Source organism: Macaca nemestrina, unplaced genomic scaffold, assembly GCF_043159975.1.
Source record: "Macaca nemestrina isolate mMacNem1 unplaced genomic scaffold, mMacNem.hap1 Scaffold_59, whole genome shotgun sequence".
Taxonomy (NCBI): domain Eukaryota; kingdom Metazoa; phylum Chordata; class Mammalia; order Primates; family Cercopithecidae; genus Macaca; species Macaca nemestrina.
Window position 1 is genome coordinate 203,190 of NW_027257758.1, and position 15,419 is coordinate 218,608.

General features: G+C 46.4%; 1 protein-coding gene across 1 annotated transcript in view; it reads left to right on the top strand.

The window, feature by feature from the left end:
* The window catches only part of LOC139361548 (disco-interacting protein 2 homolog C-like), an 87,645-nt gene that overhangs the window by 18,285 nt on the left and 53,941 nt on the right, over positions 1-15,419 (top strand). The window contains exons 6-7 of the mRNA XM_071090135.1: positions 1,759-1,968; positions 4,461-4,595. Of these exons, the coding sequence (XP_070946236.1) occupies positions 1,759-1,968; positions 4,461-4,595 (345 nt within the window). The remainder of the gene's footprint in view (positions 1-1,758; positions 1,969-4,460; positions 4,596-15,419) is intronic.

The following is a 15,419-nucleotide window of genomic DNA, read 5'->3' on the forward strand; positions in this document are numbered from 1 at the left end:
TATATCACATTATTCTGCAGGTTTCTTGGAAAAGGTAGGTGGGAGTGAGGAATGAAAGATTGGAAAGGGTTTTGAGAAGACGTTCTGGGGAGATGGTTGTGCTCCAAATGGACACCTGGTTGTGTACCTTTCTCAAAAGTCTCAAGGCTGTGTCAGTTTTACTTTTACTTTTATATAAATTGTGTAAGTTTTCTTAAAAGGCAGGGTCGGCCAGGCGCAGTGGCTCATGCCTGTAATCCCAGCACTTTGGGAGGCCAAGGCAGGCAGATCATGAGGTCACGAGGTCAGGAGATCGAGACCAGCCTGGCCAATATGGTGAAACCCCGTTTCTGCTAAAAATACAAGAATGAGCCAGGCATGGTGGCACTTGCCTATAATCTCAGCTACTTGGGAGGCTGAGGCAAGAGAATCACTTGAGCCGGGGAGTGACAGGTTACTGTGAGCAGAGATCACACCACTGCACCCCACCCTGGGCAACAGAGCAAGACTCTGTCTCAAAAGAAAAAAAAGCAAGATGATAGAGAATTTTCAGGCTCCTAATATTATTGCTTGTCTAACAAGTAAACTTTTTAAAAAATTCCCAAACAGCGTAAGTCATGTGACAGTGGTAATAAGTGTGAATATTGTTTGCCCTTACTGTCTTTTAAGAAGCAAACCAGTGTCTTAAGATTATTTGCTGTGACTCCTTCTCTCACCCAATGATCTGGAGCTGCTCACCTGAGCCAGCGCCTCCCATCACTCACTTGTAGGTAGGATTCTGAGTGTCATTCTTACGTTGAAGTTTAACAAATACAGCAGCAATTTATTCCCAAAAACCTTGGTGCTGCATGAAAAGTTATTAAATGAAAAATGTTCTCGCGAATTATAGTGAAAAAAGGGATGTATTTTCTCATAATCCAAGATATCCAATTTGTACAGATAGAAAAATCAATAATGACAATGTATAAGAAACGAATAGTGTAAAGGTGAATAGATTTGAGTGCAAAATGTAACATGAGGGTTTGTTGTGTGCCCCAGAGGAAAACGGGGAGGTGGAGGGGCCGCTCTATGTGAGGCACATTCTGCTTTCCCTCCTGTTACCATCATCAGCGTCTTGATCCTTAGAGAGCTGCATGGGTATCGAACACACCGATGTAGAAATAAATCAGCTGCATGGGTATCTAACACACTGACATAGAAAGAAATCAGTTGTATGGGTAACTAACACACAGACGCAGAAATCACCTGCATGGGTATCTAACACACCGATGTAGAAATAAATCAGCTCTATGGGTAACTAACACACAGATGCAAAAATCACCTGCAAGGGTATCTAACACACACACCAACGTAGAAATAAATCAGAGCCCAGAAGAGCATCTCAGGACTAACCGGGGCTAAACATAGTCACACTGAGACTCCTGAGAGCTGCACAGGCCCTCCGCCTCCCCTTGCCCTCTCACTTTCTGACTGACACAAGAAAACACTTGGTTTCTTCCCAAACTGCTGTGTAGAGGAAATGTGTCAGTGCATCTTTGAGATGACAGTATCAAACATCTTATAGCATGTTTGTATAAGGTGCTTTGGAAGCAAAATTCATTATGCTAAAATAAATGGTTCATTATCTGAAAAGTGGTTTAAATTCTCAAGAGTGTCTGCGGCAAAAAGTCATTAAACAACTGTTCAGACTTGCGTGAAGTAAATCTGTGTTGCAGGGACTGAGATTGTAGTGCCTGTTTTTGCTGCAACATATAGCAAATTGCCTTTCTTCTTACACAGATACCTCTTATGGCTCAGAAGATGAAGGCTCAGTGCAGGTGGACTCCCAGGGCGCCCCGACCTCCAGCCAGGGCAGCATCAAAGTGGAGCACTGGATCAGTCAGGCCATCCACGGCTCCACCACGTCCACCACCTCCTCGTCCTCCACGCAGAGCGGGGGCAGCAGAGCTGCCCACAGGCTAGCGGATGTCATGGCCCAGACCCCCATGGGTGAGCACGCTTCACAGTGTCTTTCTGTGCCTGTTGTCTAAACCCCTTTGTGTGTGCACGTTTTCCTCTGTTTGTATCTTGGCTGTGGAATCCCTTAGTGGAAAGAGCGCAGAGCCCCTCTGGCCCCTGGGGTGCTTTGGTTGGATTGTTTCTGGAAGCTGCTGTACTGCTTTTCTCATGCCCAGGTTCCTCCCACAGCTGGAATTCCAGGGGCCTTGTTACTGGGGAATCCCGCAGCCATATCCGAATTCCAGGGGCCTTCTGTTTATAAGTCCTTTCGTGTTCCTGGGGAATCCTGCAGCCATATCCGCTTCTATCTTTTCTTCTCACTTATGCTCCTGCGTGAAACCTTAACAGTCCCAGTCAACAGGACAGGGTTTTAAAGTGTGCTCCTCCTGACCACGGGAGTCATTTAAGGAAACGAGGGCTTTAAGCACGGCCGCTTTACGCTGCTGTCTGCCACAGGTGTTCAGATTTCTTGGGCGTGGCGCACTGTTTTGTGTAGGTTCTATGACAAGGGAGATCCTCTGTATTAGAAAAAGAGCAAAGTTAGGATCACTGCCCTACAACGTTTGAAGATGCCGTGGAAAAGGAGTGAAGTGAGAATTACTAGAGCTAGAGTCGACACGTGGGGGAGCCACGATGAGCCTCGCGTCGCTCTGCCTTTGAATGGTTCAGGAGAAAATGTTTTCCATCAAGTATGGGACTTGGGTTGAATAGGTTTTGGTGTGTGTCTCTATTAAAGCAGTAACCGGAGATGACTGTGTACCACGTCGCCGATAACGGAGCACGAGCCGCAGGCTCAGACCCTCCCGGCACCAGCTACCACAGGAAAGCCTGATCTCTGCAAAACCCTCAGTGGGAAGCAGGTGGACGTCATGTGTGATCAGATAGCCGACAGACACCCCAGAACCCCAGAATGTTCACTTCTAGATCACTGACTCCTTCACACCCAGAGGTGTTTGGGATTGACTTGGGTCCCAGCCCCTTCGGTGCTCACTGACACTGAAAGCGTCAACTGTTTTCTGTCTGGAACAGGAGTTTGCTGTCAGGAGAGCTGGGTCTGTCTCACTTTTCCCAATAACTGCTGCTGGGATCTTGAAGTCCCTTCTCCTGCTTTAGGCTTGAGTGAGGGAAAAAAAATTGAAAACAATAATTTTTCTCTCTCAACTGTTGTGAGTATAAAGGAGAAAACAGAAATACTCTTTAAAAGTTTGCAAAGTAGTACTCAAATGCAAAGCAGTGTTAAACTTCAGTTTGACACAGTTTCAGGAACATGTACACTCGTTTATGTGAATTAATAACCCTACCTGAAATCACAGCAGGCTAAACATTGAACAGAAATGTGTGACTGCTACGTATTTTTCCATAATAAAATTCCATGTGTATATTGGATTGCAGGATAGTGGCCAAGGCTCTGCCAGACGTGAACGGGGAGGCCAGACACCGCCTCTGCCACTGGGTGGAAGCATTTGTATCCTCGGATTTTATTCAATTTTAAGAAAATGCACAGAATCTTACCAAGGAAAACACATATTTTTGAATAAATGGATCACTGCACTTGGGCCTTCCTTTGTGGGTTTACCCTTTCAATACTGGAGGAAGTTTTAGTACAAAGAATTAATTTATCCAAACTATGAGGGGCTCCTAACTCATGTACGTCAGGGCTCAGTGTGACCCAAATGTAACTCTCGGGTGATCGCGTTCCGGTAATTTCTAATTGGGCACAAAGATAATCCTCCTAGACTATCTGGAAATTTTCTATAAGTTTGGGAGTTTTTTGGAAAAGCGGTGACAAAATAATGAAACTTGAAGAGCAGAAATATTTTGTGTGGCAAAAGAAGAGAAGTAAAAAGTCAGATGTGCATTTGACCTTCTGAGATAATCAGAAGCCTGTGAATGAGAACTTAGCATCTGTGATCATGTGTGCGTGAGTGTTCTAAGGAGTCCAGGCACAACATAGTCACACTGGCCAACCCCCCCGCCCCGATCCTACATGGTCATAGCCATTACTGTTCCCATTTGATGAAGAAACTGAGGCACGGAGAGCTTTAGGGACATCCCCAAATCCCCAGAAGTTTTCAGAGCTGGGTTTCCATTTCCAGGCCCTGGGCTCCAAAGCGCGAGTAAAGCCCTGGGCTGTGTGGACGGTGGCCGACAGGAAACGGGACCCTTCCATGAACACACACACGCTTCCTGGCGCCCTGCCATTGCCGGTCTAACGTTATTCTAGTTAAAATGCCGCTGACGTGGCTCCTGTTAGGAAATTGAGGTTTCACCGAACTCTACTCCATTTTCGGCAACATGAGTTATGCTGGGGTCCCCCTTTGTGCCAGATGTTTGTGGCAGACGTGGCTGAGATCGGCTTTGGCTTCTCACGGCACCTCCAGGGTGAGCGTCTGCGCTCCCGTCTCTTCCTGAGCTATGGCTTGCTCAACCTGCAGAGCAAACGCCACAACCACCAGAAACACTCACGATGTGCTTCTTTACAGATAATCATTCTGCACCTCCTGACGTAACCACGTACACCTCAGAGCACTCCATACAGATGGAGCGACCACAGGGTTCCACGGGGTCCCGGACAGCGCCCAAGTACTGCAACGCCGAGCTCATGGAGACCGGGGATGGTATGTCCCAAAGCAGAGATGCGTTTTTTTCTGGGAAACGGTTTGTGCTGATGTCCCGTTCTGTGCCCGTGACTGGGTGTGTTTCTTCCTGGGGTGCAATCTGCTGCCATTTTATCTGCTGAATAACGAACAGTGGTTCAGCAACTGAGAAATTCTTGTTCAGGTGTTAAGACCGTGAACAGTCACTTAGAAGGGCAAGATGAAGTTAAATGTACAACAGAATTACTGTTAGATGGGCCGATATGTTGCTTTAGACTTCGGAGGAAAGAGGGTCTTTTTATCCATGTTGGACAGAGATGTCAGCGACTTGGTAACAGGCTGCGGCCCAGGGCTGCTTCTTCCTTCCTGTGGCCTGGTCTTGGTATGTTCTGATTACAGCGGCGGTTTGTATCACCTAGCCGCTGTTCTATTTAAGTCTTAGTCCTTCCCCGGGGTCATAAGAGTCAGTGTAGAACCTAGCAGTGAATGAAATACAATGCCCCCGTGTGAAGCCTCATCGAGCAGCCTTGGAATGGCGTAATCTTGTAGTGCACGGGACTCGCAGGCGGACAAGGCGGCCTATCCGAGCCCCAACAGGTAGACACGGAGGACTATCGGAGCCGCAACAGGCACAGTGGACAGGCACAGTGGCCAGGGAGGACAGCGCGGTTTTGTGGATCCACAGGACACTGTGGCGTCCAAGCACGTGCTCCCAGAGGAGAGGACCCTGTGGGAGCTGATGCTGGGAGCTGGCTGAGATTCCAGCGAATAAGACTCCCTGTGACATGCACAGCTGCCATCTGCGCTGCAGCTCCTGATGCCAAGATGGTCGTGCGATAAATGCACAAAGCGCATCTCCAGCAAAAAGCCGCCGAGTGTCCACATCCAGGATATCCACCACGGTGACTTTTTGGTGTTAATACGATGAATGTGAGCAGCAGGTGGTCTGTGTTGAGTGTGACTGTGCCACTGCAGTTTTGTTCTCATGTCTTGATGAGCATTGAACGGTTCCTGACGAGGGTAGATAAGGATGCTGTGACCTGAGACTCTGCAGTATTGTAGCTTGAGGAACCAAGGAGTTTTTCTGTCTTGCAAAGCCGTCAGGGAGGATGTTCCAGGCTGGTGACTGCTCCATGAGGTATTCAGAGATCCAGGTTCCTTTCAGACCGCTGCTCTGTGTTCCCACGGACACGGCTGTCCTTGCTGTGGTTGGGACTGGGTGATTGCCACGCTGGCAGGGGTAGGCTTAAGGTGAGAGTGGCTAGGATTTACCTAATCTACATAATGACAGGGAGCCTGGGAGTAAAGTGTAGCCATGGCCTGGAGGATGGATGATGGATGTTGGTGAACGACTGTCTGCACTCACCTCAGCTGGCCGAGGGATGGGAAGGACGACTGATGATGCCGTTCAATGGTACCTGGTTCTTTCAGATTTGACTTCCTTATGGATTTTCTGCTGTAAAGAGGAGAGAGCCTGTGGTTCTAGGCCAAGCATCTCACTCATCTCATAACATCTTGTATCCCTTAGCCAACATTTTTGTCAAGTTTCAGAAGTCCTATCAAACTGGCAAGCATTTCTCAGTTTGGTTTAACCATTGGATTTTATATCTGTGTCTGCATCTCTATTTTACATCTATGTGGTTATTTGACACTCTGTAGTACATTTGTAATAGGTTCTATTTGGTGGAAGTTACTCTCAACAAACCTTGCTGCTACTTGAATTTTCAAGGTTGCAAGTAGAAAGGAGAGAATAAAAACCACATCTTCTCTAATTTTAAAATTTGTTGTTCCTCAAATCACACCAGAAGTACAAATATTACAAATTATAAAAGCAGTCAGAATCAAGGTTAAGAGATTTCTGGGTGATTCTGGCTAATCAGCAGTATTTGCTGAGGTGTGTGCAGCAGAGCAACATGCCAAGAAGCCCGGGACGGGGAAGAGTTGGGAGGCCAGGCTGTGACTTCAGAGGTGCTGTTGCCTCAGGAAGAGGAGCTAGATGCAGAGAGGATAAATGACCACAGGTGTGACCATCGCCGTCCTTGCCGCGGTACGGGGGCCTTTGTATGGGGCCCTTTGTGAGCTGAGTTATGAACCAGATGAAGGCTGTGCAGGCGTGTGAGAATCCAGGCCAGACTCGACGGGTGGAGGCTTGGCAGAGGTGAGGGACCAGACAGCCTCGCTAAATGTGCAGTGGCTCACTGCAGACAGTGCCCATCAGTCACCGGACAGACCGGCTTGAACTTCAGCCCCCATGGCAGCTGCCTTTACCTGTCTGCCTCCACCTTCTGAGGCCTATAGGCGTCGCAAATGTGTGGTTTTTAAACAGATTTGGATGAGTTGTTTTCTGCACAACACACTTTGACAGACGGAGGCTGGTTCTCCACAGTGGCCCCAGGGACTTGGCAGGGACTGGTGGGACAGAGCCTCAGAGCACAGCACCAGCTCCCTGGGAGAAGACGGTGCCCGTGGGACGGAAGAAAGAAGAGGCACACAGTGCTGAGGCGTGAACTCTAGTTTGCTCTTAGACATGACACACATGCCTTCTGGAAGTTTGCATGAAGCACTGCTAAAGCCACCAGTGCGGACAGGTCCTTAGATCAGGAGACCCAGAACACAGTTGTATTTGAAATCCTTCACATGCTGCAGTCTCTTCAAAGAGGACTACAAGTCATCTCTAATAATGTTGTAAAATTAATTTTTTATTAAGTGCCATGGCTTTTTTTTTTTTTTTTTTTTTGTGGGGTAGGGCCGGTGTGTGACAGTAAAACAACAGACGCAGTGACACAGCTGGTGGGTGTTGGCTCTGGGCCCCAGTTGGGCAGTTGTATGAAAAGAAACCGAAAAGTCTCTACAGTGGTATGAACCGAAACACCTGGATTATGTGTTTTCATGTATTTGACATAAATGCACACATTCGTACGCTAAACACACATTTTTCTATATGTAATAAAAAATCACACCTTTAAATAGTTAACATATATTTTATTTTAGGACCTCCCCCACGATGTGAGGACTAATAGCCACTCCCTCTCACCCCCGGATATTAAGAGCCACATCGCAGGGCGGTGAGGCACCCCTCGCGAGGTGGGGACTAATCGCCACCCCCTCTCCCCCTCTGGCTATTAGGAGTCACCTCGCAGGGGGGTGAGGCACCCCCACAAGGTGGGGACTAATAGCCACCCCTTCTCCTCCCGCTGGCTATTAGGGGCCATGGTGGACTCACAGCCTGTTTATGATATTGTGAGTAATATCATCTCCCTCTCTGGAAATTATGAACTCTTTCACAGATGGGTGTATACCCTCAGTGTGTACACCGTCAGAGGGTGTACACCCATCTGTATTGGGAGTAATATCCTCTTCCTCCCTGAATGTTAAGAAGAATATCCCAGGACTGTTTGTACTCCCTGCATTATTGGGTGTCATATCTTCCTCTCCCACGTGGAAATTAGAAACAATATCACTGGGGGCATGTACACCTTCTGTAATATTTAAAGTAATATCATCCCCTTCCCTCCAGGATCATGGGAACAATATCCCTGGGGAGTGTACACTTTCTGCCATATATGTCATAATATCATCCCTCCCGCCTTGAAACATTATGAAGGACCATCTCACACGGGGTGTACAACCCTTGGTGCGATATTGGGAATGCAATTATTCTCTTTTCCCCCGGCATATTTGGAAAAATATCAGAGTGAGTGTACCCCTCCTGCCATATGAGGATTACTATCCTCTTCTTCCTTTCTGGATATTAGAAAGAATATCACACGTGGGTTTGCACTTTCTTCGATATCTGGAGTCATGTCATCCTCTCTTGTTTTGAATGGCAAGAACAGTGCCTTGGGGGGGATGTACACACCCTGTCATATTGGGAGTAATATTACACTCTCCCCTCCTTGATAATTAGGAACAACATCCCATGCTCTCTGTCCCTGGATATTAAGAACAACATCACAGGTAGGTGTACACCCCCTGCGGTATTAGGAGTAATATGATTAATTATTAAACATCCATGATCGATATTAACAATTATCAATGATACTATTAATAGGATACTGTTATGGATAATTATTTTAAATATATGATTATGCATGCTTAAAATAATTGCTAATATTGTTATTTTATTACCAGCATCACTTAATATTGATTTAAGTAACAATTGCTGATATCATTATTTTATTAGTAGTGATATTACTACTGATTATTAATGCTAATCGTTAACATTTTTAACTATTTTACTATCTTTATTGTGATTATTAATGTCGATGATTACTCTTAATTTTTCTTATATTTATTAATATTAATAATTAATAGACTTGTTCCTGATATCCAGCGGGGAGAGGATGATATCACTCCCAATATCGAAGAAAGTGTACACCCCACTATGATGTTATTCCTAACAGCCAGGGGGTAGAGGATGACATTATTGAAACTATGGCAGTGGGTGTACATCCCTTCGGTCGTCTTGTTCCTTATATCCTGGGTGGGAGAGGATGATACAACTCCCAATATCGAAGGGGGCGTAGACCTCCCCCGTGATATTGTCCCTAACATCCAAAGGTGGAGAGGATGATATTTCTTCTGATTTTACAGGGGGTGTACACCACCCCTATGATATGGTTCCTAATATCCAGGGGGCGAGAGGATGATATTAGTCTCCATATTGCAGGAGGTGTACACTCCCTAGTGATATTGTTCCTAATATCCAGGGAGGGAGAGGACGATATCACTCCCAGTATCGCAGGGCGTGTACACCTCCTTGTGATATGGTTCCCTATATCCTGGGAGGGAGACGATGATACTAGTGGCAAAATCGCAGAGGGTGTACACACCCACTGTGATATTGTTCCAAATATCCAGAGGGAGAGAAAATGATATGACTCCCAATATCACAGGGGGTGTACATCCTCCTGTGATATTGTTTCTTATATTCAGGGGGAGAGGATGATATTACTCCCAATATCGCAGGGGTTGTACACACCTCCTGCGATATTGTTCCTAATATCCCGAAGGGGAGAGCATATTACTCTCAATATGGCAGTGGGTGGTACACCTCCATTGTAATATTGTTCTTAATATCCATGATGGGAGAGGATATGACTCCCAATATCGCAAGAAATGTACGGCCGCCTGTGATAGAGTTCCTAACATCTAGGTGGGGAGAGGATGATATTACTGCCCATATCGCAAGAGTTGTAAAACCCCTTCGATATTTTGCATACAGTCCTGAGGGGAGAGGATATTATTCCCGATAGCGAAGAAGGTATACACCCCCCTGTGACACTATGCTTAATATCCGCATTGGGAGATGATGACGTTACACCCAATATCACAGGGGATGTACACCCACCCTGGGATATTGTTCCTTATATTGAGAGGGGGAGAAGATGCTATTGCTCCCAGTGACGCAGGGGCTGTGGCTGTACACCCCTCCTGTGATATTGTTCTTAATATCCTAGGGAAGAGAGGATGGTACTACACCCAATATCTCATGGGCTGTACGGTGTCCGCTCAGAGATGTGTGGGGCTCTCTTACACAAGTAACTCCTTCTCTAACTTTAGCCACATGCTGGTCATCCAGGGGCCTCCTAAAATCCAGGAGTATAAAAACAAGTGGAATTTCTGAGAACCAAAGATGGCGCATGGCTCTGGTTGGGCTGCCACAGGCAGTTTTGTGAAAAGACAGAGATGTATTTCTCATAGTCCTGGAGTCTGGAGGTCCAAGGTCAAGGTGGGTTCAGGACTGGCTCCTCCTAAGGCATCTCTCCTTGACTGTCAGATGGCATCTTCTCTTGTGTCCTCGTGCCGTTGTCCCTCAATAGATGTCTGTGTCCTGATCTCTTCTTACAAGGGCATCAGTTCTAATGACTTCGTTACCTTAATCACCTCTTTAAAAGGCCTATCTCCACATACAGACACATTCTGAGGTCCTTGGTTAGGACTACAACCTGGGAATATTGGGGTATGCAATTAAACCTGAAGCAGATGGGGTCTTATAACCTGTGTCACCCAAGCTCATGCCAGAGCCCCATGAGGAAGCCCCAGGTCCCCCCTTTGATATGGTTTAGCTGTGTCCCCACCAAAATCCCGTCTTAAACTCTCATGTGTTGTGGGAGGATGGAAGTGATAATTTGACAGCAGAGAAGACAGTTGCTGCCAGGGAGGGGAGAGGGGACTCCAGACCTCCGAAGGTTGGAGGGTCCCAGGCCCTGGGCAGAGCAGGCAGCCCCACCCCTGTGACACCCCTGAGGATGGCTCAGGAGTCGGAAAAGGTGGAATCATATGTAGAGGCTGGTTGGGGAGATAGGAAGTTGTTGAATGAGTTTTTAAATATTTCCATCAAAATTCTTACTGCACCCTTGGTGTTGGTGGGGACCAGTGGCTTCTCCATGTGCCTGGCTTCTTCCTGGCTCTGACTCTGGGAGCCTGGCCTGGCCTAGGGCTGCTGGTTGGATTCATTGCTGGCAGCAGGTAGAAGGTGGAGGAGGGAGAGGAGCTGTCCTCAGTCCTCTCTTACTCATGCCTGTCCACGTTAGCAGCCCCTCCCCAGGCATCCCTTGCCCATAATCTGGGGAGTGCTATTCTCACTTCCCTTGGGCCCTGCCCACCGATCTCCAAAGAATCCCGTCAGTAACTCCTTTTAATCACCTCTTTGCCTGTGACAAAGTCTTCTGGGACCTCCTGACTGATACAAGGGGAAGCCTGGCTATCTGTGCAACTTGTAAAAGTGAAGAGAGTCATTCACACTGGCATGTATCTACAAGTCACACAGCTTTGCAACTGGAGTGACTTTAAGCTCATCTAACCAAACCTTCCATGACAGATGAGGACACCCAGAATCATAGGATAGAAGTGACTTGCTCCCATCTGGGTCCGCCACGCTGAGACTCAAGCGCAGAGTCTAGCAAAGCACACTTCGTCCTCCCTTAGAAGGAAGATCCTACCCGCACGGCTTACCTCCAGCTACCCTAGGTCCCCCCACTCTCCCTTAGAGGGAAGTTCCTGCCAGCATGGCTCACCTCTACCTACTCTAGGTCTCCCCCACCCTCCCTTAGAAGGAAGGTCCTGCCAGTATGGCTCACCTCCACGTACCCTAGGTCTCCCCACCCTCCCTTAGAAGGAAGGTCCTGCCAGCATGGCTCACCTCCACCTACTCTGGGTTTCTCCCACCCTCCCTTAGAAGGAAGGTCTTAGAAGGCAGCACGGTTCACCCTCTCCTAACCTAGGTCTCCCCCACCCTCAGAGGGGAGTCTTTGGGTCAGTCACAAGACTACTCCGGACATCTGTAAGAACAAATGGTTTCCAGCACAGTCCTTTCCTGGGGTCTGCATTTTCCCTCTGGGATGCTTGGAAGTTGAAGGGGTCAGGCAATTCAAGTTCTCCCTGGTATCTCAGGGGCCACTGACACACAGGAAAATGTGCTGCTCTGCTCGCTGTTTGACTTTGATGGATGCAAATTTGTTCTAAATGAGCCTGACATTCATTAGCATGTAAACATATGTTACTGGTGGCGGCTCGCAGGGCCACATGCTGATGGATTTTATGGGCTGCCCCCGCCGGACATCACCAGGCTGCCTGGGTCTGTGCTGCTTCTGGCTGGGTCTGTGCTGCTTCTGGCTAAGGCTCCAGATGTTTTGGTGCACTGTGAAGTAGACATTTTCGCTACAGGGTTATGTTTTTTTCCAAAAAAGAAACACAGACAAATCTGTGAAAAGAACTTGAGTTTATGCGCCGATCTACTGGAAGGAGACTCTTAGAATGTCAGCTGCTCAGTGTCTGCTTTGACTCCCGGGCAGTTCTCTCTGTCCTGTGGCTCAGATTCTATGGGGCTGAATTATACATTTGATTCCAGTTCTGCTCAATATTTCCCCACAAGTAGTGCTGTGGATGCGACTGATGCCTTTAGAGATATCTGCAGCAGGAACAGTGCAGAGAATACAACACGCCATGCTAAAATATTTTGAGCTGAAAGCAATTAAGAAGCGCTCTGGCCTTCCCTCTAGTTTCTGAAAAGCACACAACATAATCATATTATACAAAGACAAAAGTGCCCTTTCTCCCCTCTCTGCCAGAAAGGACGCAGGTCAATCTCTGTAGACAACTTCAGACCCTTATTCAGGAAACAGCACCAGAGGAATTTACACAAAAATCTATCATTTATTGGCCTTCCCACAATTTGTTGCCCCCAATGACCCAAAGTCCTTTTACTTTGTCTTGGCACTTCTAGAAACATTTATTATCCTTGTTGAAGATGTTACATAAAAGAAAGGTCTGAGCTGTCTCTTTGAGATTCCCTCATTCCCTGTGTATCTCCCATGTGTATATGAAATATACATGCTAATAAGCCTCCGCTTGCTTTTTTGGGGGTTCATCTGTCTTTTGTTATAGGAACCCCAACCAATGAAGCTAAGATGGGTGGAAGAAAAGATTACATTTTTCTCCGCTGTAGTAGCATTATTCTAGCAATAGCATTCTTTTTTTTTTTTTTGTAGATTTCTGTTGAATACACACACACACACACACACACACACACAGAGCAATGTAAAAAGAAAGAAGTGTGGGGAGTCCTGATGAAATTTTAAGTCCCAGAGATACCTAAATATGTTGAGAAGTTGTCTTTAAACATTGATTTTTTTCCCACATTTATTCTCATATTTTTGATATTTTTTTCTTCTGAGATACCATTTCTAGATTGTTTTCTCTACATTTCCTTGCAAGTCCGAGAGAGTATGCTGGTTAGTAGTGTGTCCAATGCACCACCTCTGTCCTTGTCAGTAAAGAAATGTAGTAATAGAGAGGGATGTGACAGTCACGCTACACAGAGATGGAAACACAGATATGAGGTAAATAAAAACACGTGAAAACCCAGCATTTCTGGAACTCTCACCTACTCCTGTGCCGATATTCATCCTTCAGCTCTGCCTCCATTCTTCCCTTCTTTTCTCATGCTATGGGGTCTGCTTTGGAAATGTTATCTACTTTCATTCTTCCAAAGTCAAGCTTCTAGCTTTGGTTGGAACTGCAGACCCATTTACTCATTCAGCAAATACTTTCTAAACACATGGATAGTCACTGAGAATACCGTGGTTCACCAACATGGCCGTGGCCCCTGCTCTCACGAACCTGCGGCCTGATGGGGAGAATGGGCACTAATATGACAATCACTCTAATGGGTTTCTGATGAAGAATTGAGGAAAGCGCACCAAAGAAAGGGAAGCGGGATTCTCTAAATTTATGCTGTAAAAGAATCTGGCGTATCTTGGGATGAGAGGTAGAAAACCGATGCATTCTGGAAAGTATGATCCCCTTGCAGTCTGGAGAGAAGTAGAGGTTGATTGTTGAGGGGGGTGGAGTGTAGGGACACCACGGTCTGAACAGAGATGGGGGTGCGTGCAGAATGCCTCTTGCAGCAGGAATCAGGCACGTTCAAGGAAGTAAACACGGGAGAAAGTGGCACAAGACAAGAATGAAGGCAGGCAGGCAGGGGCTGGGAGATGATGGTAGATGCTTTATTCTTTTAATAACAGCAATAGGATGCTGTTGAAAGCACTTGAGGGAGGTGGGGAAGTGGGTATGACATGTTTTGTGTTTGTAAAATTATCACATTGTCTTACCAAACTATACTCCCTATTTTTTATTTTTAAATTTTACTTTAAGTTCTTGGATACATGTGCAGGTCTGTTACATAGGTATACATGTGCCATGGTGGTTTGCTGCACCTGTCAACCCATCTAAGTTTTAAGCCCTGCATGCATGAAGTATTTGTCCTAATGCTCTCCCTCCTCTTGCCCCCACCCCCCAAGAGGCCCCCGTGTGTGTCGTTCCCCTCCCTGTGTCCATGTGATCTCATTGTACAACTCCCACTTATGAGAACATGTGGTGGTTGGTTTTCTGTTCCTCTTTTAGTTTGCTGAGAATGATGGCTTCCAGCTTCATCCATGTCCCTGTAAAGGACAGGAACCCATTCTTTTTTATGGTTGCATAGTATTCCGTGGTATATACGTGCCACATTTTGTATATCCAGTGTATCATTGATGGGCACGAGATATCCTCTTAACATGTGATCCAGCAATTGCACTCTTCGGTATTTATCCAAAGGAGTTGAAAACTTGTGTTCACAGAAAAACCTGCACGTGGACATTTATAGAAGCTTTAATCATAATTGCTAATTTTATTCCAGCTTTATTCATCATTGCTCAAACTTGGAGGCAACGAAGAAACCAAAATGTTCTTCACTAGGTGAGTGGATAAATAACCTGTGATATATCCAAACAATGGAATATTCTTTAGCACTGAAAGGAAGTGAGCTGTCAAGCCATGAAAAGACACGTAGGAACTTTAAACATGCACGGCTACACAAAAGAGGCCCATCGGAAAAGACTAAATACCGTAAGCTTCCAACTAAAGGACATTCTGAAATACTGTAAGCTTCCAACTAAAGGACATTCCGAAAAAGGCCAGACTATGGAGTGAAAATATTCGTGGTTCTCAGGTGTTGGGAAGAGGGAGAGATGATAAGGTGAACACGGAGATTTTTAGGATTTTAGTGCAACTGCTCTGTACGATGCTATCACGGTGGACACATGTCATGACATATTTGTTCAAACCCATAGAACCAGCACCAAGACAGAGCCCTCATGTAACCTGTGGACTCTGGGTGACAATATGTCAATGTAGGTCCTTCCATTATTACAAATGCTCCTTCTGGGCAGGAGTGTTGTTAGTGGGGGAGGCTGTGCACGTGGGGGAAGGGAAGGCATATAGAAGGACTCTCTGCACCTTTCCCTCAATTTTTCTGTGAACGTGAAACTGCCTAAAAGATAAAGTGTGTTTTTAAAAAATAAA